The following is a 26,689-nucleotide window of genomic DNA, read 5'->3' as shown; positions in this document are numbered from 1 at the left end:
GTGCGGAGGCGTTTTTATCTCTCGAGAAGACAACTTGGAGAGAAGAGGTGGAGGGTGGATGTAGAGACTAGTTGGGTGGGGGTGGGGGGGGGGGGGGGGGGTAGCAGGTTAATGAGGGTGGAGGAGGGAGGTCTTTCAACCCGTTTCACAGCGGCTACCTGCATGTCAGTGGTTGTGTGTGGCGACCTTTGACCCCTGGGTTGGCAGGCTTCTGTGGCAGCGTCAGCTTTAATTAGTGAGCCACACGACTCGACACTCTGCAGAGCCTCTGATCCTCCGCTGCAGACACTCAGGGTCAGGCCGGACCAGGCAGAGGGGACGACAGATGCATGTAATGACACACACACACACACACACATATATACACACATATATACACATACACAGAGGGTGAGATCATGCAGTTCCCAAAGATGGGACCCCAAACATTTTACTGATTCTGTTTCCATTTAAGCTCATCAATTCTTATTCTTTTTCAAATCCTGCTGCAGTTGTCATTCCCTTCATATTATTTGAAAGCAAATAAAGACTTTCAACAGATTCAGGAGCTGTGAACAGTTATTTAAAGTGAGATAGGAGACATTTGCAATTCTTGTTGGTAAAAAGGAAAACTAACAATTGGAATAAAACCACTAGAGCGCTAGAGAACTCAGGGGGCATCACAACTACAAGTGGGACTTTAAAGAAATGTGAATACTTATAAATAAAATGCTGCAGGAAATCTGATATCATAGCATCACGGATTGATTGATGGACTTCCTCCCTCGCGTATGAAATACTGTTTTCCTGCAGTGTGTCTCGTCGAAGCCCGACTTCAGCCACGAAAAGTCATTTTCATCAAATTGATAAGCAAGATGGAAAAAAAACCTGTTTATCAAAAACTTTGATTGTTGCAAATTAGGAACCAAATTGAAAAGGGATTCATGCCCGGAGCCTGCTGTCCACTGGACACAACCTCAGACTGATCAGCTGCTCCGCTGGAGCAGTCGGGGGTTAAGTATTTGCTCAAGGGCACCTCAGTGATGATAACGAAGGAGGCGGAAACTCTTATCGTCGTCCTCACACATTCATCATAGATCAATTTGACTTCTCTGTTTACCGGCGTTGAGGTGAAGTGAAATAATTTTTCTTTCTGTTCCGCTCTGCTCAAAATGTTTTCTGCTCGTAGATGAATCACCGGACGTCAGAATCCCAACATGTCTGGCGTCTGCATTGCATTCTGGTCTGATGAAGCTGCTTTCAGTGTAGAAAACTGACTCTGTCACAATGGAATTGTCCCTGTGTGTTTGTTGAATAAATATAAATGTGCAGCTCTATAAAGAAGCCCTGCATCCTTAACTCTGAGGGACTGACTCTGAAATCTGAAGCTTACTGTTTTTATGGTTTTGGTTATGCACCTTAGTTCCAGTTGTATAAAAAAAAAAATACCATGTAGGGCTGAGTGATGTGTTGAATTAATTCATTCATTTAATTTTTGATGTGTAAAATGTCTAAATTGTGAAAATCAAGTTCTTACAATAAGCATAAAAAGATTATGTTCAGTCAGAAAGTAACGTAGAGGGTAGCCAGTAGTTTACTGTCTTGAGTCACATAAATTGTGCCGTGATTGGTTAAACTACATGCTGCTGCGTCTACAGGTGACTTCCTGTTTCTGGCTTTCTCATAGTGAAATTAGCAGATTGAAAATGACAAAACAAAAGTTGAGATTTTATTGTCCAGCCTTAATACCATGCAATGAGATTCAACCAAAGGTTATTTGCTGTGTAACGATTTCTATAACTTCAAATAGCAGCCTTGGCTTTAATGTTGATTTATTTCATCTTTGGATATAAAATACATTTTGAGACCGTGGTCCTGTGGGTCTGATCTCTTCGGGGAGACACTAGAGGACTGTCTGCATGAACAGCCAGAGTCTAAACTTCTTCCCGTATGGAATCATTTCTGTTTTCCTCTGCGGTCCAGCTGCTGTACTTTTCCTGCGGCGGCTGTACAAGACGGCCTTCAAAGTGCGCTACGTTTTCAAGAGGATTAATTAGATAAAACAGAGTGTTTGCTCACTCCTTAAAGTGTTTGTGTTTTCTCTTGCAGGACTGTGTGGCTGTGTTTTTTTTGTTTTTTTTTTCCCCAAAGAGAATAATCAGTGGCATTAAGGAATAATGAAAGGATTGGTGGGTGGTTTGGAACATGTGGGACCAAGCTGCTGTTTGTGGCTGCAATGTGGATCCATGCAGTGTTGATTTACTGTGTGTGTGTGTGGGTGTGTGTTAAGCTTCCTTTTAGTCAAAGTGTCATGTTAGTATCGTAAATGTATTTCTTATTGTTTCCATGTTAGCTTGTATAACAGTTGAGCTTTCTCTAAAATCTTTGTAAAGTCCCCTAATGAGTTTATTACATCGTGTTTGCCTTTTGTCATCATATTGACCTCCAGCCTGCAACACTGTGACTTTGGTTTGTTCGCAGTAGAATTAGCTGTTTAGCCCGAATAGAGATCAGCTTCTTCTTTCCAGCGTTGCCTTACAAAGGTGAAATTGTGAAAACCGGTCTCACAGCAGCATTTTTGCAGCAGCTGCAGCTCTTACAGGTGGATGAAAAACACCTCTGAAGGGCGTAGTTTCTCTAAAACACAAACATTTCTTCCACACTACGCTATCTGTCCAGGAATTGGTTGAAAATAGAGCTTTTGATGTGCGTGTTTTGCGGCGGTTGTGAAAGTGAAAGTCCAAATGGGGAAAAAGACAAGGAACCACCACAACACTGCTGCAATCCTTTTAATTAAAGCAGGAAAAAGATTGTTGTCAAGCAAATGGACTGAGATGTGTGAGAGGGAGAATGAGCGAGGGATGAAAAGAAAGCCGGCGTGAGGAATACAGCGGGGGATTAAAGACAATGAGCGAGTGTTACAGACCCCTGGCCAGCTTGCTGCTGTAATGAACATTAGGGCTGCGGCATAAATTTAATGACCTGTGAAACAAACAGCGTGGCTGAGACCAGTGCCTCTGAATGCTAAGTGGCTCTATTATTAATACCAGCTCAGAGATGCCACTGTGTAAACACACACAGTCTCTTTCCCCCCGCGAGCCCCGTTAAACACAAGGCGGCCGTGCGCTGGCAGTGCACCAGCTCACCGCAGCTCTCTGAAACGGGGTCACGTCTCCCTTTGTACCTGCAGAATTAATGGCACATCGCCCGTCAACTGTATACCTGTGCTAACTAACGGGATATGAATAGCATCGCTGCTAATGGCTGTACAGGTTAGTCACCTTGATAATGAATAGCTTAGCGATGGGGCAGGTGAGCAAGCGGTAATAAATAGGTTCCATGCTGCTCACAATTTAACAGGTTAGTGAGCGTGAATGAATAGCAGAGTTCATCCTGCACTGTTTGGTGCACAGTGTGTTTCTGAAGAACAGTGAGTCAACACGCAGGCAATTTGTGAAAGTTTGCTTGTTTTATCTCCGAATTTTAGTTTTATTTGTTAGTACAAGTAAAAATCAAACAAAAGGACATAAAAAATAACATGAAACGTAACGTGCAGGGAGAGAAGTAGCTCAAAAAGGACTTTCATTTCATTAATGTACCTCTACTTTGATAATATGAAAAAAGAAAAACACTCTAAAATACCCACACAAAACTATAAACAAAGGTTTCTTTAAACACGTTCCAGAGGACTTTCTCATTTTAACCAAATGAGAAAAAAAGATTTCCATAAGTTAAAAGCCCCTTATCTTATTAAAACTGACCTCTGCTAGTAAAAATGGATTTTCAAAATAAGACGTGAAACGATCTGAAAGATTTCCATCTCTGAATTGTAACTTGTAATGATAAAATAATAAAAGTCCATGTTTGAAAAGCATTAAGTCATTAATGGTAGGAGGTTGAAGTATCTGAAATAAAGAAGCAGATGGGATACAAGGACTTGAATGTCTGGTTGGTCGTTTAAGGATAAAAATCCACTGACACAAGGGGAAAGGATCCAGATTACATTTCAGGTTTGTTAGGAATATATATAGTTACCACATGGGTCACCACCATCATCTTAACCCTCTGACTTCATGACTCTGAATGGGACCCAGTGCCGTGGTTGTGTTTCTTTTTTTGGGGGGGGGGGTGTTCACCCTGAAAACCTTTCCTTTTCATTTCCTCTTCCTAACACACCATATAGTTGTTCCTTGTGGCTGTTTTCAATTGCTTTACATCCCGCCCCAAACTTCCTGTTTAAAATCAAATTGGCAAAGCAAGACTGGAGATGCAGTCGTCATATGACTTTCATGCAGTTAAGGCGCCGGTATTCTCCACTGGAAGTACTTCAGAAACCTTCCTCTCTGAAACTTACAATCCGACATTCTCGCCCTCTTTTCTCAGTTATTGTCCAGGTGTATGGAGGTGAGAAAAATGGCAGGGTTTCAACTTTTCCTTTAAACCCTCTTACGCAAGTATTTCTGTCACTTTTCATGTGAACAACACAGTGCAACACTGTGAAAATGTGCAGTTTATCCACATATTTAAACATTCATTGCATCCCCCTTCCTCTCTGTGACAGCCGGCTTTTCACTCGCCCTCGAGTGTGGCCGTTGGGAGCAGCTAGTTCTTCTCTAACATACCCTGGCCTTTAGGAAGCAGGTCTGCAGGTATGGGAGGGGGAGGGATGGAAGAAGAGCTCAGAGTCTGATTACGAGCAATGCAGGCTTAATCAAAAGATCGAGCACAGCGGGGAGCACAGGGGAGACTAGAGGAGCCCAGAGCTAGCCAGATGTCTGCGACACGAGGAGGGATACATGACATGAGGAAGCTGCTTGAGGCTATAAAATGCAATCACAATCCCCTGGAAGGGAGCCCGAGATGGCTCAGTAACCAACCGGGGGGAGTAAAGGTGATCTGTCAGTAGAAAGTCCCCTGTTCTCCCCTTGAACCCGACCTCAGGCTACCTGCTCGCTCAACAGAGAAGTTGCTAAAAAAAACTCCAGGCTGCTCTTTCAGCAGGAAGGCAGCAGTGGGTTTCCATCATTATCAATGCCGTGGTCGTGGTTACGAAGAGGGGGGATGGAGGGAGGGGGGGCGGCATGTATGTCTCTGACATCTGAATCTGCCCATCTGTTTGTTTTTTCTTTGTTGTGTTTGTCCCGCTGTATATGAATGTACGCTAGAAGATCCTGGGCCCAGCGGGACTCCCATCTTGTTTTCCGTCCCATGCTGTGTCTCACGCTACGAGGGGATAAATATTTGAAAAGCAGAGGAAGCGCTGTGTCCCTCGCCGCTGTGGCCCGAGGTGTGGCAGCCCCGCATCAGCTGCACCTTTTTTTACCACGGTGACTTATTTTTTTTCTCTTCCTAAACATAGATTTCAGCTCAAAGTGTATCTCGCTGCTCCGGCCATTATTCTCCGCAGAGCTTGGTGTGAAAGGTCACCACCCTAAGTGCTGGCACAGCTGAATCCAGCGCACGGTAAAAAGGCTCCGATGAATAAGTAATGCCATCAATGACAACAAGTCTGGACACGACAGTAGAGTTGTTAAGTGCTGGAAGGTTTTTGATAGAGAGAAAAGAGCTCCATTGAGTTTTCCTGCAAGTTTTAGAAGGAAGAGAACATTAATGATTTAAGAGTGAAATGGAAAAAAAGATGAGGTAAAGGATTATTCAGACTGTTCAAGGTGTTACTTTTTTGCAGTTGGCATCCTCTAAAAGCAGCTGAGACTTCACACCTGGTCCCTTCTATGTATTTCTGTAGGTGAGGATCATACTAAGACACATACGCTTTAGGTTCTGTGGATGGTTTTCATGGTCTGTGCTGGTCACCTTAGTTCCAGATATGGACAATCTTGCTGCTACAGCATGCAGTGACATTTTAGAAAAACACTGCCAACTTTGGAGCAGCAGTTTGAGGAAACCATGCACTAAACCAGGTCCATCAAGAAATGGTCTCCCAGTTTGGTGTTGAAGAACTTGACTGTCCTGCACGGAGCTCTGACTGGAACACCAACTGCGAGACAGGTCTTATCGCCCAAAATCAGTCACCGATGTCACTGATGCTCTTGTGGCTGATTAGCCAACTTCCAAAATCTGGTTGAAAGCCTGAAACCAGTAAAGTGGAGGCCAGTATAGCTCATGTTTTTAGAATGACATATTCAAGAGTACATATGGGTGTAATGTAGTTTCCTCTAGGATCGCTTCTTCATGAGAAGAAGAGTATGGGGGACTGGTTTAAATGGATCCTCATTATGTTTTGCATTGTTTTAAAGGGGACATAACATGTTTTTTTGTGATTTTCTGTTATTTTTATACTGTTATGAACTGAGGAGCTGCATAAAGAGCCAAATTAACTTGATGAGTTGGACGTTTATTCATCTCACGGCGACAAAATTGAACTTAAAAGTTCTGAAATTGTGTTTGAATGTGATAAATAAACAGTCAACTCTTAAGTTGACATGATTTATCCAGTCATAGATATGAGTAATGATGATAGATAAGTGATAAAAGATGATATAAAAATGATGTATTTACTAAAATTCATAAAGATATCACAGTGAAGGACGTCTAGAAAACCGTAGCATACCAGAGCACTCTGGAAAAAAGGACTTAACGTTCAACACGACTGTAATTGGTTTTCAAGATTTTTTTTTTTTCCCTCAGTGCTCTCCGCACACAAACACACCGTCACACACTTTTTTTTTTGCTTCTCCCACTTTCGATCCCACCTCACCGTGTGGCCCGCGAGGGAGACGCGGATTGTCTGCGGCGAGCCATCAATCACCGCGGTAACGACAGCTCCATAAACAGAAGGGCAGCCTATCTACTGGTTTCTGCTCGGCTGTGATAGCATTCACACCGTCCTGCAGCACTTTTCCTTCCTTCCTGCTGACCTCTGCACAGCTTCTGTAGGCAAGGACGGGACTCTGCTTATCTCCACTCGCTGAATTTAGACCCCCCACCCCCACCCCTGACGATGGTGGTGGTGGTGGTAGGAACACCCAGGTGTCAAGCAGGGATGTTGTGTTGTAAATAAAAAAAAGGTTGGCAAACTGTGACCTCCTTTCAGTGATCAGTGTCAGGCAAACAAGCAACAATAGACACAAAACTCGGTTGTATTTAGAAGTATTTAGAGGAATATGGCAGATTTATGAGATGATTTATTGGCCAGTTTGGTATCTGGAGGGATGAAACTAACAATTATTAATGAATCTTGATGATTATTCCAAATAAAATGTTGGAAAATAGTGAAATAAGATGATGGAACCCAACGATATTCAGTTTGAATGATATAAAATACAGAAAAACAACAATCCTTACACTTTATAAAGCTGGAAGCAGTGAATGGTTTGCATTTTTTTATTTACCCATAGAGGTTAGCAACCTCCTTTTTAAGGGAGACCTGAACAATACCAAGAAGCAGATGACAATGTATGAAGACCTGAAGGACAGAGGAAGCTACAAAACAACTGTCAGTATTAAGAAGGACAAAGAAGGAATAAATTGTTAGTAAAGAAATCATTTATTACAGTAGCCTTGAATTCAGTCTGGGAAACGAAGTTCTTTAATTTAATTTCCTTCTGTAAGTTTCTGGAGCAGAAAACGTTTTGTCTCCCGTCTCTGTCTGTAGGCGAGCGAAGGACAGATGGCAGATATGTGTCTGAACTTAACTCATGAACTCAAAAGATTAATAAAATATCAACATTGTTGTTTTTTTTTTTTTGTCGACTCACTGATCGCTGGGGTCGCTGCCGGCTTTAACCTTCCACGAAAAACAACCTGTGCTTCTTGGAACTCTTGTAAATATGCTTTGTGCCCCACAGGAAATGGATTTTCAAATTAACATGACGTTTTTTTTTTTTTTCTTCTTAGGTTTGTATTTTATGGGTGCGTCTGTACAACTCCTGAGCTCCTTTTGTACACGCTGCCTTGTGTGTTTTGTTTTTGTCTGTGTTCCGGCTCTTTGTATACAAATCCATGAGACTAACAATGCCAGTTTGCGTGCTTTCCTGTGCCTATTGTTGCCACAGCGTTTCTGTGCCCTTGCTAACATCCACTCGTTGTAAGGTCGAGACAATAGCCGCAGACAGAGTGCCATATATCTGCACCGGTTTGACCCTGTGGCCCTTCCTGTTGCCTTAAACACCCCCTCCTCGTTCCCCCCCCCCCCCCTTGACCTTTGACCTCTGCAGCAAAGACCGGTCGGCCTGTCATGTCGGGACAAGGCAGGGTGTGCTCCCGGCCTTTTGACAGGACTCTGTGAAAACCTGCTGCTTTCTCTCTCATAATCCTCTGGAGGAGAGTAATTCCACCCTGCAGAACAAACAAATACCAATATAATCAAAGCTGTAATATGTCATGCAACAGCTCGCTGTACGCTCTGTTTCCTCTTCATCTGGCTGAGGAAAGTCAGCTAGAGTGATTAGAAACAAAGTCTTTTATAAAACCTAAGTTGCATGGATTTATATGCCAGCAGTTGTCTAACGATAATCTGATAATCTAAAGCTTTTTAGCGAGGCTGAAATCTGAAACGACTGACTTTTACTGTTCTCTGTGTAGGAACTTTTTTACAAAAAACAATGTTGTGTATTAGTTCTTTTTCTTGTGAACTCTTAAGCATGAGAGTCCTCATCAGTAGCCATTATTTATTCACTATTTGTGGCATTGCATTGTGGGATACATGGAGTCAACTATAATGAAATCATTCTTAGGAGACAACTCCCTTCTCTTGACTGTGGACTCGTGTTAAAACATAGTGATGTCAAAAGTTAAAACTTCACTATGTCACGTTAAGTGCTCTCTAATGCAGACCTGACAGACAGCTGCACAGTCTAAATCACGCAGGGGAAAGTTTAAACTCTTGCATCCGTAGCGAGACGTTAATTAACGAGGCGACATATCGGTCACAGACCTTCATCAGATGTCAAATTCACAATACGGAACGACAGTTTGTTTATTCTAGAGCCACAGGCTGCAACAACCAATTAAAAAAAGGAGTCAAATCACCAACACCTGATGAGAATCTGAAGTTATAAAGTCACAGTTATGCCCGTCTGTCTCTTTGTATATTTTGCATCAAGAGCTCCCTCTAACAATATGCAAGTAGCTCAAGAAAAAAAAGATATACCCTAAAGGGAGGTGTTGTAGTGATCTCTGTGCAAAAATATTTAAATTCAGGGAAGGAAGACTAACGTGACGAAGCATTTCCTGCAACCTAGTATAAGAATACAGAGTAAGAGGGCAAAAATAGTGGACTACATATTGAATAGTGAATGATTTCGGACAGCTTTTTAATAAAATAACAAAGATTTGAAGTCTGAATGCTGCAGCTAATGTCACCTCTTCGGGGGGTTTAGTTTATGTCAAAGCATCTCAATTTGGGGTTTTTTTTTTGTTTTTTCTGTTAAAATTCTGTTTGTGTCTGAAAAGTAGCAGACCTTCAGTGTCGGGCTTGAATTGGCAAAAAGTCTAGCAGAGGCCAAAAACACACAATGGTCCTTTTTAATAATTTTTTCTTTCATCCCTTATCTGCTCTCAGTATTGTATGTCATAAATGAAAGTTTGACGTGTTCAAACAGCTTTTTCAAATATTTTTTTTTCAATTAATTTGCAGACCCGGAGCGGTAGTCTTTGTGGTGAAGAAGAAAAGCAATAAGAGGGTACAGCTTTGAAACAGCCTGAAAGACACACCTGTGTAACAAAGTGCATCTATTGGATTTTCAGATCACCTTGTCCCGTTTAAAATCAGTTGAGAGAAAAGGCTGCGGCCCTGGTTCTTGGATTGGAGCTGGGAAATGAAACCTTGCCTGTCAGTTATTGTCACAGAGGAAAGCTCACTTATTTCCCAGATATATTATCCTCCCGGACTCCCTTCGCCCCGCTCTGCCTCTCCTGTTCTACATTGTTCCCCAGGATCAAGTTCATAAAGGTTGGGGCTGGAGGGAGGGTAATGGGACCCTTGTCCCTGTGTCTCAGAGCAGGTTGAATAGGTCTCGGCCCCTGCCCCCAGCTCCCATACAGGCTCTCTGAATAGGACCCAGATTCCCTCTCTCTTTATTAGTCTGGTCTCCAGTTTCTCCAGACCTGCCCGGCATCCTGACAGATCCATATTTCAAAGTGTTTAGATTCCGTGTTCACATGTAGACACATCCGTGTTCCCATAACACCTCCCCGCTCCTCCTAAACCCCACCCGCCACATCCACAGGCGGAGACACACACACACACACACACCAGGAACAAACCGGTTTTGTGCTACTTTGCAGTAGTACGACCAAGACTACGACTTCTACAACTATTTCACACACAAATATTTATTAGATCACAATCAGTTCAGCCTTCAGACATCAACCATTCAACCTGTTTTCTTAAAAACAATCTTATCAAATGACAACGTGTAATGTCTGAGGTGTCTGTTATAGCGAGTTTCAGCTCATTGTTTAACTGTCCGGCTGCAACTTTACTGTTTTGGTTCACTCTCACCGCTCTCATTGCGTCGTTTTCGGACGCTAAAAACCCACTGTACACTACCTGCTCAGCACCAAACGGCAAACATGATACTGGATGTTATAGATCCAGATATCACAATTTGAAAGTCCCACCTCTAACAACATATTGGCCTATATTTGCTTTAAACATGAACACAAACATGTGTGAACTGCTGAGGGTGGGAGACGGTGAGAGAGCTGTCTGTATCTGTGTATTTGTAGTCTATGTTTGTTATGTAACGATGTCTTTGTAAGTTTTTTAGGACCACCTTGAAAATGAGAAGCTACATCTCAAGGGGCTATCATATTAATAAATTCAAATATACAAGGATGCCTTTAAAATGAGTTGTTGTGGTGAAGATGCTCAGCAGGGTAGTTTACAGTTTTTTAATAATAACATTATCTAAAAATACATGTAAAACTATGTTAAATAGAACTGAAACAATTAGTTGACAGATAAAGTTAATCCGCAACAATTTTGATTTTCAATCATTTGTCATTTTTAAGTACAGATGTCCAAAATTCTCTTGTTGCAGCTTGTGAGGCTTGTTTTTTAACACTTTTTCTCTGATCTTAATTGCAACATACCTACAGTAAATATACACTGCACGCATACTCTGAGTCACGCTCTTCCAGACAGGCAGTTTCAGTTACTGTAGTCTTTGACGGCTTTGATGTCCGTGCTAATCCAGTGTATCTCCGGCTGCAGAGACTCTCTGTGTGTGAGTGTGTGTTGCAGGGAGGAGGGGGGGGGGTGGTTAAAGAGGAAGTCTCTTAGATGTAATGATGGCAGGGGGATACACTCTGAACCTCCCTGCCCTCATTTGATTTCTTGCTACATTGTTTGGCACTTGCCCCTTTTCTCATTCTTTCTTTCTTTCTTTCTTTTTTCCCACTCACTGTCTGTCTCTCTGTCTTCACACACACACACACACACACACACACACAGACCTGTATGTAGTGAAGTGCTGGAAGCTGCCGGGTCGTGGAGAGCAGCTGTGTTTGCTATGAAGCGTCTGCTGGCTGATGCAGTGGTTGTTTTACATTAGTGGCCTGCAGGTCAAACTGCAGCTGGCTGCATCTCAGCATGGAGACAAACCCTGGGGAAAGAGTGTGTGTATGTGTGTGTGTGTGTTTTTGTTTGTGTGTGTATACGCCAACCCGTCCCCATGGTTGTAGCCTTTCCTAAGCGGGCTAAGTCTGGTGGCTAACCCTTAGCGCCTCGGCATTTGGCAGCATGGCTGCAGCGAGATTAATCCATTCCACACTCCATCAGTCACTAGGCACAGGTTATTAGTGCTGGGGCAGAGCAGAGCACACACACACACATACACACACTCACACTTACACTCACACACACACACACTCAAACACAGCCCCCTTCACCCTTGTGACTTCGCCTTCTACCTCGTCCCCAAAGTTTGCAAAGGTGGCCTTGGTGTTGAGAGGCCATTTGTCAAAACCCAGCCAGAGTCTCCACTTGGCTCCTTTTAATAAGGCTACCTGGGCTCTGGGATTACACACACACACACACACACATACACACACACATGTGCACACACAGGGCATGCTCCCTGCTTTGCACATACTCATACAGCTCTGAATGTCAGGTGGTGCGTCCCGAGGGGCTTATAAAAGTCCCATTAACATGGCCCTCCTCATTGGTTCTGACAGGTTGATCAATTAGACCCCTCCCCCCGCTGACCTCTGGGCCGCTCTGACTTAGAGGTCAGACACGATGGATCGCTGGACCTGCACACACACACACACACACACTCTCAAGTCTCTCTCTCTCTCTCTTGTTATCTCTGAGCTGGTCACGGTGCAGCTTGTTCGTCCCATCGTGTGTTCAGCGCCGAGCTGATATCCCAGGGTGCAGCTGTTCTCTCTGGCTTTTAGCTGGAGGATCATACTTTACCTGAGACATATGTTTCGATCTTATCTCTGCTCTCAGCACAACCAAAACACACACACACACACACACACACACACACACACACACACACACACACACACACACACACACACACATAATGCTCCGTCTCTAATGTGAAGTGTTGAGAGCTGAAGTGAAACTGGAACTCTCAGGTTCTGTCCCTGAAGAAAGAAAATCTCATTCAAAATCACATTTGTAGAAATGCAAATTCCAGCTAAAACTCTACAGAAGGTTGTGTGGTTCCCTCCATATGTCTAGATAAGGATGGCAACCTTTTAAATGAAATGATGCAATATTCTTGTTTTGCTATAAGCTCTAAACCATCGCAGGTTAAACGTCACGGCGAGGTCAGTGGTGAGTCAAGGCCGCAGTTAGTTCTGTAATAACAGGAGGTCAGAGGCTGAAGAAGGCAATTTCAGTCCATTTTGGGAATGGAAGACTCCACCACCAACGATGAAAACTACTACATAGAGAGGTACTAACAGGAGGCAAATACAGCTAAAAAATAACCAGCCATAAATAGTATCAAAAATGGGGTTTTATTTCATGATAATCTGAAGGAATTAAAACTTTAAAATCATGAAGGTTTCAGCTTCTAACAGCAAGTGCTTCAGTGGGTGTCAGTCTGTCTTAGAATATGGAAAGTTAATCCAAGGAGCATGTTTCATTTGTTCAGACAGACCAAAAAAAAAAAGAGAGATTGCACTGAGTTACAGAAGCTGTTGGAGCAGAGACCTGGACCCGACGTCAGGACTGTGGCTCTCTGTTCTCACCTTTATAAGGTTCTAGTTGAGGGTAAATCTAGTTTTAGAGTTAAGATGAAGTTAAATGGATGTTTTGGGGGCTCCAGGTCTTATTTTCATACTCTCAGCACTCAGCATCTTCATTACTGACATTTGGTTGCATGGCAATATCGCTGAAAGATCATTTAGTCCAGTAGTTTGGCGTACAGGCTCAGATGATCCAGACAGAGAGCCTTAATCTAAACCCCAACGTGTCTCGTAGCCGCCATATTGTATTCTGGTCTGTTTCATGCTGCTCTGAGTGAGGAAATTGTTCTCTGTGTCTCGTCTAGGATTGATATCTTCTTATCTGATTATTGAACATGAAGAAGCTTTTGCCTCTGAAAAACCGACACTAAACCTGTAATGTAGAAGTTTTATTTCACTCATATTTTTTTCTGGAGATTGCATCACATCTTCTGTAATTACCTAAGTAATAACACTTTGTAAAGGATCCTTATATTTCTGGCACCTCTTGAGCTTTTCTTTAGTGTCACCATTAAGCCAAAACGTCCAGTTTTACTTAAGAAATATAAAATCTGATGGGCAGACTGTCATGAAGCACATTCATCCTTCTCAGAGGATTAACTTTCTAATCAGTCTTTGCTGTGACACCCAGCACCACAGGACGAACTTAACATTTTAGGTCCTCTCACTGGCAAGGCTTTAGAGTTGAATCTTGAGTAGGTTGAATTGTCAGGAATTAAATCATCAGTATATAATTGATTCTGTCTTAATAAATGACAGAATCGATATCTACGGGATGCAGTAGGGCTTTGGAGCTTGAGTCTGTGTTTTTATGGAGGGTGTTTTTTTTTTTATTCAGGTTGTGGGCTCAGTGAACGAATGCAGTCATTAGTAGTAGATACACATACACACATATTTACCAGGCTGAGTGTTTGTTGTGAGGTCTGTACCGCTGCGTCTCCACTGTAGAAAAGGACAGCAGATGTCTCATCTGTGTTTTGAATGAGACACAAACCGAGAGGTGGCCGAGAGTCTGCCCTGTACCTGTGTTTGGTAAACAGTCTGCTCTGCACAGGGTAAATGAAGGTACGCGTGTGTGTGTGTGTGTGTGTGTGTGTGTGTGTGTGTGTGTGTGTGTGTGTGTGTGTGTGTGTGTGTGTGTGTGTGTGTGTCAGGGACAAGATGAAAGAGGTTGACCTGAGTTTGTTAAGCAGGAGTAAAAAAAAGAAAAAAGCATTTGTAGGGCCAACTACTGAATAAACAGCAGTATAAAGAGGAGGATTGAAAATATTTAACCTCAGAGGCTTCCAGTAAAATGATCAGTAGTTTAGGATCAGTATTTTTATTTAACCCCTCTGAAAATATCTTGACTAGAAAATATACACGTTCCCCATGAAGACACAGAGTCAGATGGTTCATGAAGGCAACAGAAGCAACACATTAATATGAATTTAGCAAATGGGGGGTTATGTAACCGCCAGGTGTAAGATAAGACCATGTTAAACAACAACAACAACAGTATGGATCAGCCCACATACATGATGCAGAAAGACCTGTTCACAGGTCTCTGGCTGATAAACATCTACCAGTGTGCAAAATCTGATCAACAGTGCACCATCCTCACTCTGGACGACTTTAAAAGTGACTTTTAACAATCGGTTGATCATCAAAATAATTATTGTCCATTGACAGAATATTCATCTAATCATTTCAGCTCTTATTGTCTTTTAATTTCCATTTATTTTGAAATATTTAAACAGATTTTGGTAAAACAATAACACAACTAGAGACGCAACAAACGGCTATTTTCATTATTATTCAATTCGTCAGTTATTTTCTTGATTAATCGATTAGTTGATTGGCTTATAAAATGTCCAAAAATGTTTCCCAACAGTTACAATCCAAAGATTTTATTCATCTGAGAAGCTGAAACCAGACTTTTTCTTTCTTAAAAAATCGATGAATCAATTATCAACATATTTGGCCATTATTTTTCTGTCAATAAAGCAATCGTTACATGTCTAAACACAGCCGAAATAAATCTGAGAGGACCTTTTGTCTGTACCAACTGATCCAGCGAGGTGTAAAATATTGGTTAAAATGATCCATTAAGTGAGGGAGGAGCTAAATTAAAAGGTGTAATGAGATGAGTGAAGCGTTCAGTTTGTGTGTGTGTGTGTGTGTGTGTGTGTGTGTGGTATTGGGGGGGGGGGGGGTGTCATAGCTCTGTCGAGGGACCCGGAGAGAGCAGCTCGGGGGAGCAGAGGGGTTAAGAGCGGTGTCACGCCCAGAGAGACGCCGCGCTGCCGTCCTAATGATGTCCACCGGCCTAATTGAATATTGACGTTCTGCACAAGAGGGCTAAATGGCTTCTGTCTGCCTCACCTCCGCTGCACCGGCCTGAACTGGCTGCAGATATTTTAACTTGTTTCCATCGTTTGATTCCCCCGGGGGGGGGGGGGGATCGTTAAATGTCCCTGTTACCATGGTTACTGGCCTTTTGTCCTTGTGATGCGTTGTTTCGTTTCATGTGTGATGTAGAGAAACTACTGATGTTTGAGTTAAAGAAGGTGTTGTGTTTTTTTTTTTTAAATAGATTCTTCAGCAAGTTTTCTTGTCAGCTGCAGGGAGGTTTGATGACTTTCCTCCCCTGAACACAATCGCCTCTTTTCCTTGGAGTCAGCACAATAATTGTACCACAAAAACATGACACAGACGCTTTTTCACGAGCGGGTCGGACAACGACTCCTCTTCTCTTTCTTTCCTTTTTCTCTTGATCGTCACCTCCTTCCCTACCTTCATCTCTTCCTCGTCCCTTTCCTTCCTTGGGGCTTTTATTTCTGTGACGACGCTTTTACTTCCCACTGTGCCTGCCTCCAGACGCTTCTCCTTTGTTGCCACGGCGACGCGCTCCAGATGGCGAGTGTCAAGGCAAGACCGGGCTCCGAATGTTGTCTGATCACAGCGCGCACACACTCACACACGTTGGTCTGCACATATATATATAAATATATATATATATATACAGTACAGCAGACCGAGACACTGGCAGCGTACATTCTGTTCAACACTCACATCCCACTCAGATGCTGGCGGACGTGCACTCTGCCCGCTCCCCGCACACACACACACACACACACACACACAGCAGTACAGTACAGTATAATAAAACCCGTGTCACAGCCACACAGGAAACAATCTCTCCTTTATGTGACCGGGATGTCATTAATCTTGGCGGAGGTTAACAAATGCACTTGCATGGAAGGTATATTTCATAGGCAAGACAGACGACAATGGGGCCATTGTGGCGTCGGGCTGCAGCGCCCACTCCGCATTCAGTCAGGACCTTTTGGTTGGCTCCGGATCCATGGCTCATGTCAGGGGTCGTGTTTCATCTCCCAGATGAATGTGTTTATGTGGGAGAAAACATGTGAAACGTGGAGCAAAATCAACGTCCCGGCTGTTTATTTATTTTTGCAACAAGAAACCACTATTTTTTTTTTTTTTTTGCGAACGGACGGGAAATAAACGCATTCAGCCATTTTTCAAAGTTTGGCCTCGTCGCTATTAGTCAAAACCAGAGCCAGACAAATATCTCGCCGCTGCTGCTTTCTGTGTGTGTGTGTGTGTGTGTGTGTGTGCGAGCCGGCCCGAGCGAGCCAGCTCCGCTCTGATTCACTGCTTTCTAAGTTTCTCCACATTACAGCCCGCAGCAGCACTATTTCCATCCGAGAAGTGGCCAGTCTTCCCAGTAATCCATTAGACTTCCATTAGCTCCGATTTGTGTGATTAGTTCTAATTAATCAGTTCAGTCTGTGGCCTTCACTCCCCTGCGCGCTCCTCATATTTCATTTTTAACCTCATTTCTCAGCTCTCCACCGAGCGAGAGAACGAGGCAACGAGCGAATCAAAAGAACCAGCTCCGGGTCTGCGCCGTCGCCGCCTTTCGTGTCCTCGTGCACAAACACTCGATACTGTTCAACCAGCGGACCCAAACGGGCTGGGCCAGCGCTCGCACCGCATTATAATCCTCTTTTCTCTCGCCATGCTGAATTAATGGGATTTTTTTTTTTTATTTTCAGCAGAGGAACTTTAGGGGCTCGGTCGTGTTTTTAAAACGAACCAGGAGGGATTGTGATCTCATGTTTTACAACCTTTGGCGTCTCCTCGGTTTCTGGTTAGCCTCACTCTGTCCTCCTGTGGAACAGCGAGTATTGATTCCAACCGGAGCGTCCATCCCTCACTGTAACAAAGCCTATTGATGGGTTGTGGAGCCCTGATTTCCCCCCGGTCAAATACCATCCGCAGCGCCATCGCTAAGTGACTGGAGGCCGCTCCGACTGTCCCAAAGTAACCTGGGAATAACGGAGCCAGAATCATCTTTTCATCACTGACTTTCTCTGCTGCAAATTAGAATTAAAAGAGTTTTTTTGTGTGTGTGTGTGTGTGTGTTGCAGTAGGTCAGCTTATATACTGAGGTATTATGTGATAATAATCTATCTTCCTTTCCTCTGTTGTCAGCCTTCTACTGCCATTACCACTATTGTGATAAATGAAGGCTCAATTTATCAACCAGCCTCTACTCAATTTCTTTTTCTCCCCTCAGTTTCCCCCGCCCCCGCTCCTATATCTAACCTCTGCACGGTTCGCTTTATTTCTTCATCTGTTTTCACCTACCCTGCATCCATCCATCCATCCATCCATCCATCCATCCCTCTTTCCCACTCAGCCAGATCGAGGCTTTCTTTGTGTCTGCTGGGGAAGGCTGAGATGCTGCCTGTCACCACCCGGAGCCTCACACTCCGATCCAGGCTGCCGGAGGTGGCCCGGCTGCTGTCAATCAATCTGTAGCCGGGTAGCAGAGAGGATGTCGGGGGGGGTTGACACATGACGAGACTCCCTACTGTTTAGAAATTCACTCTTCTTCTCTTTTTTTTTTTTTGTCCATTGAATTTTTGCTTCAAAAATTAATCAAACTTGATTACGACTCTTTGAATTTAAAGCTCCTGTCCTGGTGCATCAAATCAAGCGCTCCCATTTTCACACGTAAACTGTCTCACTAATCATATCTTTCACGTATACAGTGATTAACCGTCTCATGTATTGATGTATAATATACTGCAGGAGGGATTAATCCTTTTTTTTTAATTTATAACTCAGGTTTCATTTATATGAAGCTGAAAGAAGAAGAAATGTCTGATTTAAAGATCTCTGCATCTGAATTTAGTTTTGCAAAGTACAACATAATAATGTTAGATTTGTTATTGTCATTACAGCACGCAGCTAGAGCTGAAACAATCAGTCGATTCATTGATTAGTCGGGCGACAGAAAATGAATGGACGTCTATTTTGATTAGTTATTTTTCAAGCCAAACATTAAAATCCAGCTTCTCACTCGTGATGATTTTCTGCTTTTCTTTGTCTTATTTGATAGTAAATTGATAATTTTTGGGGTTTTGGACTGTTGGTCATAAAAAACAAACTATCTGAAGACGCCATATTGAACTTAAAGAAATTGTTACTGACATTTTTCACCTTTTTTGTGACATTTTGTACACAGAATTACTATTGATTGTTCAATTTTACACATTGATAGTGAAAATATTCCATAGTTGCAGCCCTGTTTGAAGTTATTGTAGATATATAGTATTTATTCATATCATGATTTTTTTATCATGTCAAGTCATGTAAAAATGCTTAAAACACATAATTATTGATTTAGAGTCACTTCTAAACTATTAAACTAACCTGCAGCTGCTTCACATTAAAAGACTCAGTGTTGTTTGCATCGTGTTGGATACTTTTTTTTATTTTATTTTTTTATTTTAATTTAATTTTTCCCAACTCAGCACCCTGCTGGTTCCTAAACGTGCATCATCGTCTGTTATGTAGAAGCTCTTTTGGTTCAGACCGTTTCTACCTGCTGCAGCTTTTCTCAGTGATATCGGTTTTGGTTTTTCATCGTAATCACGGTGGACTTTTCTCTCTCCGGAGCAACGTTAACGTGATCTCTCTCTCTCTCTCTCTCTTTCTCTCCGTCTCCGCAGGACTCCGTGGTTTAACGGCTGGGGGTTCAACCTGCCTCGGGGTCAGTCTCTGCTGGATAAATGGAACCTCGTCCCCGAAGGCATCGACATCCTGATGACCCACGGACCTCCGCTCGGTGAGTCCAATTAACCAATCACAGCTCCCTCATCACCATATCTAATGAGGTCGTACCTCATTATTTAAAATCTGAATGAATGTACTGGAGGCGTCGCAGCGGGCCGTAAGTTTGTGTGTGTGTGTGTGTGTGTGTGTGTGTGTGTGTGTGTGTGTGTGTGGTCTGTCTTAGGCTACTTTTGGGGACAAATTTCAGACTTAAGACCTGTTAATTGGGGACAACAGCTGTATATAAAGCTGATTTTTGTAATGTAAGTCTATGTAACGTCCCCAACAGTGACCATGATCTGGTGTATGTATGTATGTATGTGTGTGTGTGTGTGTCTATGGTATAATGAGGTACAAACACTGTTTTTCCATCTAAATCCAACAGTATCAGGACTTAACACCCCAAACACGCGTCATGATTCAATATTTGTGTTTGACTTTATGAAAAAGAGAATACATATTGTTTGGTTTTAGGTTTGTTGTTTGTTTTTTTTTCACAACAGACTGATTTAGTTTTCCTTCTGGTTGTTTTGGCCCCAGTTGTTTTTTCCCCCCAGCTTGTTTTGTATGTCTGTGTGTGTGTGTTTGGATTTGGTTTTTAGGGGGTTTTTTGCGCTCTCCATCTGGCTTTATTGAGTGATTTCCCTCCCTCTCGCCTACGGAGGGTTGCTGCTGCTGCTGCTGCCGCTGTTGCTGTGGCTGCCGCTGTGGCCGTTTGATTGCATGGAAACTCGATTTTGCACCAGTGTGACAGACGCTGCAAACGAGGAGAGAGACCATGGGAGAGCTTGGGGGAGGAGGGGGGGGGGCGTTTGAGGATGTAGGGTGGCTCTCGAAAAAACTGGAAGAGACAAAATGCGAGGGGGGGAAAAATATCAGGGCTGCAAGACCGTGTGAGAAATATCAAGAACAGGTTTCACCTGCACTCATAATGCATTAGACCAAAATATCTGCCGCAACGTGTTTCAGTTGATGAACAGTTCCGCCTCCTGCAGCAGGCGTAAGAAACATTTTGAAGTCCTCATTTGTAGCTATAAATCCTGATGAATCAGGATTTTATAAGAACCAGATTCAAAAAGCAGAATTTAAATCAAAATGGCTAAAATTAACTCAGTTAAAAAGGATAATCAACAAAGCGTACTGCGTGTGTTTGCATGTAAAAATGTATTAAAGACTCCTTGTTACAGTAACTAAACATTATTGGACTTCAGCTTCCAGTTAATCAACTTTAGGAAATAAAATTCCAGTTTAACAGTTTTACATCGTAGATCGTCTGTGAGGTTTGACTGCAGCTCACGTGATCCAGTATAATGGAAAAACTCGATAAAATGGATAAACCACATTAGGACTGAGAATTTAAACATAACTCATTTGAGGGTGTGTGTGTGTGTGTTTTAGGTTTTCGAGACTGGGTTCCTAAAGAGCTGCAGAGGGTCGGCTGTGTGGAGCTGCTCAACACGGTCCAGAAGAGGGTCCGACCCAAACTTCACGCCTTCGGAGGCATTCACGAAGGTAGTGCACAATCAGAGGAATCTCTTTAGACCTCTGATCAGTTTACCTTTTTATTTTTAATACCTTTTATAAACCCATTGAGGCCACTGCAGAGATGTTCCTCCTCCCTGCTATAAATATATAAACAGGACCAATACTACATGTAGACTGTTTTTTGTTTGAAGATTGGAAATAACAGTCTGTTGTTTTATCTGGATCCGACTATGTGTCTGAATTGTTCCCTCATATTAGTAAATGATTCCCTGAAAGTACAGATCATTCCATCACCTTCAAATGCTCAATAAACTGACTTGAATTTACCTCAGTCTAGTAATTCTGGTAACTTCAAATTAAAGTAATTTGTCACATTGGATGTTTGTGCATCCATCTGAAGTCATGAAGTGCTGTTACTTGTTGACGGCAGTATGATCAGAGTTGTTGTATTGAAACATTTCAGCCCAAAAATCTAAATTAAACTGTATGAAAACCAAGAAGTTATGAGTGTCAAGCGGAGCAGGTGATAAATGAACAAAACCCGAACGATAAATGAGGTGATAAGTGAAGTCAAGGGTACGCCTCACTAAACCGAAGGAACAATATAAATACATTTAGCACAGAAATTAGTAAATTGGAAGGAATAATTTATCAAAAACTGACTCTATAATGTTTGATAGTGATGTTGAGGTAACTCTGTTTTCCTCTTCCTCAGGCTACGGGATTATGACGGACGGCTACACGACGTTCATCAACGCGTCGACCTGCACCGTCAGCTTCCAGCCCACCAACCCCCCCATCGTGTTCGACCTGCCCAACCCCTCCAGCTCCTGAGACCAGAGGACGGGAGAGGGCGGCGGGCAGGATAAACTACTTTTTTTTTTCTATAAATATGTCAAGTAAAAAAAAAAAAAAAATTCTAAGTGTTTCTTTGCAAAACTTTTGGTCTTCTCCAAGCTGTTGTTGAGATTGAGAAGATTTGGAGACGTGGGGTCGGGGGGGTGGGGGGTTGAGTTTGTTTGGTGGGGAGTTAAAGGAGAATACCGGTGTTTTTTATTTTTTAAAGTTTGTGCCAATAATGCTGGTTTCCCTCTCGGATCAGGGCTTGTTTTCCTCCAGAAGAAGAAAGATCATTTTGTCGCCTTTTCCTTCTTGTTCAATATGAAGAAACTTTATTTAGTCCTGATTTCATCACGCACAGTTGAGCGTTTTCATGTCAGAGCTGCATCTTAAGTCTCTGCTTCAGCTACGGGAAGAAACGGAAACAGCAACCTGAAAATAATCCCTCAAAAAAAAAAACGCGTCGCTTTAGCGCAGAACGCCAGAAAAAAGGGGGCACGGTGATGATTTAAGATGACTTTGTTTACTTGTTTCATGATTCAGACATAAGCTGTTCTAATAGATTTCTCTTCATGATCGCAACACAAACAAAACTATTTCATGAGCACAGTAAAACAAAAACATAAATAAGTTACACTCTTGTCCTCTTTGGGCTTCCGTAGCTCAGTACACAACCACATCAGTGTGAAAACAACAAGACACAAGCGTTAAAGTAAACGCAGCACACGATGCACCATGAATTTAGGGGGAATGTCACAGTGACGCCGGTATTCTCCTTTTTCTGAGGGATTTTGTGGTTAAACAATCTTGCTCTTGATAAATATTGGTCAGATCTGTAAGATAATTGATGCTTTGTGAATTTGTACAATTTCTTTATGTTTGGTTTGCGTTGGCCGGACAATGGATGCCATTGTTTTATGTTGTATCATCTGATATTTTGTGTTTAGGTCTATTTTTTTTTTGTTTTTGTTTTGTTTGTTTGTTTTTCTCGTCAGTTCCTCTTTTCTTATTGGCTGACAGGGACGCTGCCTTAAACTAGCTTTAATGTTCTCAGCTAGAGCCCCCCACTCTCTGCGAGCTCAGAGAAAAGTCCTTATTTATTACCCATCATCCCCGCAAAAACAACACCTGACTAACGCAGGGACAGAAAGCTATCGAATTACAGCCCGAAAAATTAACTTTGTAACATCCCGTTATGGATCTAATTTGGAAAATGTATGTATAAAATATATATATATTATATATTCATGTTGTAAAACATCTGTACTAAAAGTTGTGTTTGACGAAAAAAAAAGAAAATCTGGTGCATTTTTTTTTTTTTTCTGTATGCACCTGTATGATCGACATGTTTCTTTAACGCTCCCATCAGACGCTCTTCAGAGGTTTCTTTAATGTTTTTTGTATCGACTCTCCCGGTAGGGTAAATGTTCATTTTTGGATGAGAGAGGAAAATTTATCAGAGTCACAATCCAACAGGTGCTGGTTGTCCCCAACAACACGCCTGCCTAAACATGGTTAAGTTGTCCTTTAAAGTGTAAATCTGATAGTATTTGTGTTTTATTGCTTTTTTTTTTTTTTTTTTTTTCTAATTTTGCACTGTGTGTAAATGCAATCTTGCTAGCACAAAAAAAAAAATGTTGCCAATAGTTGTCTCAACTTTGCCTCTGTAAATGCTCTTTTCGTGCTCTGTTCCTCTCTCGCTCTTTCTCTGATTGTATCCCTCTTCATGGAAATGTTAGTTCTCTCTTTCTGTTCATTGTGATATATTTAGCTGCCTTTATATGCAAATAAAATTGCAAGATTTTTACTTATGAAGCTCTGTCTTTGTTTTAAATGTTTCATTTTAATGTTTAAAATGTCCCCGTCTTCAGGTTTAGTCCTGTTTTAAACTCAAACTCTGAGTCACGTCCACGTCAGGTCATCAGCACTTCAAAGTTCACACAAATGTTTCAACCACAAAAGTTTTTGAAGTTGTTCTCAAAAGACGACACGTTTATAAAAGCCAGCTGTATGACGGTATGGTGGCCCAGAGGAGCAAAACACATTATTTTAAAAACAAATCAGCAAAACAAAACAGTTTTTTTTTTTAATTCTTCTGTTTTGTTTTTTTTTTAATTATTTTCAGAAATGCCATGTTTTGCACCTGAGGGTCACAGGTTTGTGAGAGTTGGATGAAATTTGTAGTTATTAATTTGATTATTTTATGGCCAATTAAAATTAGCTGATTGGCCGGAAGGTGTTGATTAACTTTTAGTAACCAGACAGTATAATTTTATTTTCAGCTCTGAATTACAGACCTGTATAAAACAGTAGATGAGAAAAGCATCATTGAAACTTACCTAAAGAACTTGGAGCTGGGGGGGGGGAGGTGGGGGTTGTGTTACCAACAACAGGAAAATTTAATGTAAAAAATGCTTTATATTTGTATAAATCCTGATGTCCAAACCAACTTACAGCAGGTGGAGGACAGAGAGGAGTTTTGAAGTAAAATTAGCTCCAGTAAAGCCGTTAGCCTGCACATCTGAGGAGCAGCTGCAGGGGAAATGATAGAAGACCACATGCGTCCAAGACTGAACGGAGAAAAAAAAAAAAAGTGTAGAAATATCATGTAAGAGAGAGAGTGTCACAAAGGAAGGAGGCACGTCTGCTGAAGAAATATACTTCCACTTAGCAACAGTGTAAAGGAAGCCGACTGTCTGTGCAATTGTGTGATCACTTATAGACGTGTTGTGGCATATGCCATTAAAGGTTACAATCTAAAAATAAAAGGACCTTTGAAACGAAAGTTAGTCCAGTTTTAACATACAGCTAGACGTCTTTGCTGTTTCCAGCTGCTCCAACAATAACCTTTAACTATAAAAGGCCCCCCTGCTCCGTGAAATATATTTACCTTTTATAAATCACTATTAAATCCTTATGATTTGTTATTATTTTATTATGAATTAAACCTTTATTCAACCAGATTACAAAATCTCTTTTTCAAGATACAGCGTTTCAAAAAAACATACAAGCAAACAATTAAAAACACATAAAACAAAACATACAGTAACAATTCAGAATCATTTGCCTATAAAGACCAAACAGGCGGAAACGGATCTAGCATCTAGCTAAAGAAGTAATTACAAATTCTAATTGAATTTGCCTCTAAACCCATCCTGAGCTGCATGTTGACCACTAAACACCGAGTGATCCGCCCACTGGCTTCATCTATATCCAAACATGCATCACAGGTGTTCTGATTTATTAATTTTACCTCAACTAACCATAACGTTCACAGTTTGCTCCACCTTTTGCATTAACAAATGTAACATCTGCATTGTAAATTGTAATGTAAACATCGATGTGCATGCTTTGAACCAAGCAGTGGACACAGCTGCAAGCAAGCTCGACCTACTTCTGAGAATCCTTTGTATACTTATTTACTGAAGATATAAATGTATATTTACTTATACAACCTGATATCACTGCAGGTGTTTTGGCTGCTGAGGCACAGGCACACCTGCAGTGACATCACTGATTGTGGTGAAGACAGAGGAGCGACATGATTAAAAGTGTTGACCCACAGATGAATATAAAGGCAGGGCGGCAGCAGATTGGACCCGCTGTGACTGCAGATAAAAACCTGGTAAAGCTGAGATGAAAACTTTTTTGCACATTGTCGACCTGTTCAGCAGTGAGAGCTATTTGAAATGACGTTACAACCAAAGCTAAAACGGTAAATTAGTTGCTCTTAATTTATAGAAAAATATGTTGTGAGCCAATCAACATTTCTGAAGGCGAGAGAGAGAGAGAGATACATTTTCAACCACATTAAATGTGCAGGTTTCTGTGTATTATTCATTTAAAAACATGCAAGTACTGGATTTAAATAGCCTTTAATAGATCATAAACAAAATTCAATGAGAACAGAATAACAGTTGACTCAACATGCCACACTCAGCAGGAGAGAATAAAAATATGGCTTGTGTTTCTCCCATACTTGTTTTCTGAATATTCGCAATGTTGCGGCTCCAGATGAGCATCATTTCTCATTGGTTTCATCAGGTTTCATTCCTTTTTACCGCTCGCCAGCACAGATCTCTTGTAGGCCAAAAATAAAATGGGCTTGAGTTGTAGGACGCCTTTGCCAGCCTTTCCCACCAACCCCCTTCTCTCATCACCACAACATCAAAGCAGCCCAACCAATTAACTATTCCCCGAAACGAGAGCAGCAAAGCATCGCCCCACACCCACCAGATCCCCCTTCACATTACCATAATCCAGTCTAATCATATTAACATAGGCCACAGATGAGCAGGAGGAGACACGGCTGCTCTGGCTCTGCTGTGTTCGTTCAGCCTCTTAGTGTGGGTGTGAATGCATACGAGCACTTTTATTCTCACTGTGTGAAGGCACATGTGTCTCTGCAGTGTTCCAGTCCTTTAATATATGCCATAATGTACTGTAAGTCTTTTAATGTAGCTCTACAGTCCCTAACATGCTATGTGTTGTATGCTAAACAGCTTGTTAACATACTAACTGTACGCATGTTAACATAATGCCATACGTCAGCATATTGTCATGCTATTAAGCATTACATACTAAATGTTTGTATGCTAACATACTAGCTAACTGTGCACATTCTAGCATGTAAATGTCAAGGGCTATGCTAAATGTTGCTTCCTATTAACATGCTAACCAGTGGTGGCTGGTTAATGCAGGGTGCTGGGGTGCCGCCCCCTGTTCCAATTATCCAATAAATTAATTATATTATACGAAATAACTATGAAATGAAAAATGCTAATTATTACTATGTGCCTTGTAGTCACGGCAGCCTGTATTAAAAATGAGTTTTCAAATTATATTTGGTTAATTTGGTGTGAATCAGTGAGAATACGTGTACTTCCTGTGTGAAGGGCGCCGGCTAAATGAATCCTAAATGAATATTTGGCAAGCAGGTGACCAGAAGATGCTCTCTGATTGAGTTACATTACAAATGTTACTCTCCTTTGTCCTGTACAGCATATGCTAAAGTTACTTTATTGTTTTCATGCTAACGTTACTTGTGTGCTGCTAGTTGATGGTTTGGGTACCTCTTGTT

General features: G+C 41.8%; 1 protein-coding gene across 3 annotated transcripts in view; it reads left to right on the top strand.

Annotated features, from left to right (window-relative positions):
- The window catches only part of mpped2a (metallophosphoesterase domain containing 2a), an 80,469-nt gene extending 57,045 nt beyond the window's left edge, over nt 1-23,424 (top strand). For 2 of the 3 annotated variants that reach the window (XM_042409601.1, XM_042409610.1), the window contains 3 exons: nt 19,182-19,297; nt 20,683-20,796; nt 21,485-23,424. In XM_042409601.1, coding sequence (XP_042265535.1) covers nt 19,182-19,297; nt 20,683-20,796; nt 21,485-21,603 — 349 coding nt within the window. In that variant the 3' untranslated portion in view covers nt 21,604-23,424. Of the gene's footprint in view, nt 1-19,181; nt 19,298-20,682; nt 20,797-21,484 lie in introns of those variants that run through there. The other variant, XM_042409617.1, reaches the window with a different exon arrangement.
- The last annotated feature ends 3,265 nt before the right edge of the window (nt 23,425-26,689 follow it).

This window comes from Thunnus maccoyii, chromosome 1 (assembly GCF_910596095.1).
Source record: "Thunnus maccoyii chromosome 1, fThuMac1.1, whole genome shotgun sequence".
Taxonomy (NCBI): domain Eukaryota; kingdom Metazoa; phylum Chordata; class Actinopteri; order Scombriformes; family Scombridae; genus Thunnus; species Thunnus maccoyii.
The sequence above is the reverse complement of the archived record's forward strand: the minus strand, read 5'-3'. Positions and strand labels throughout refer to the sequence as shown.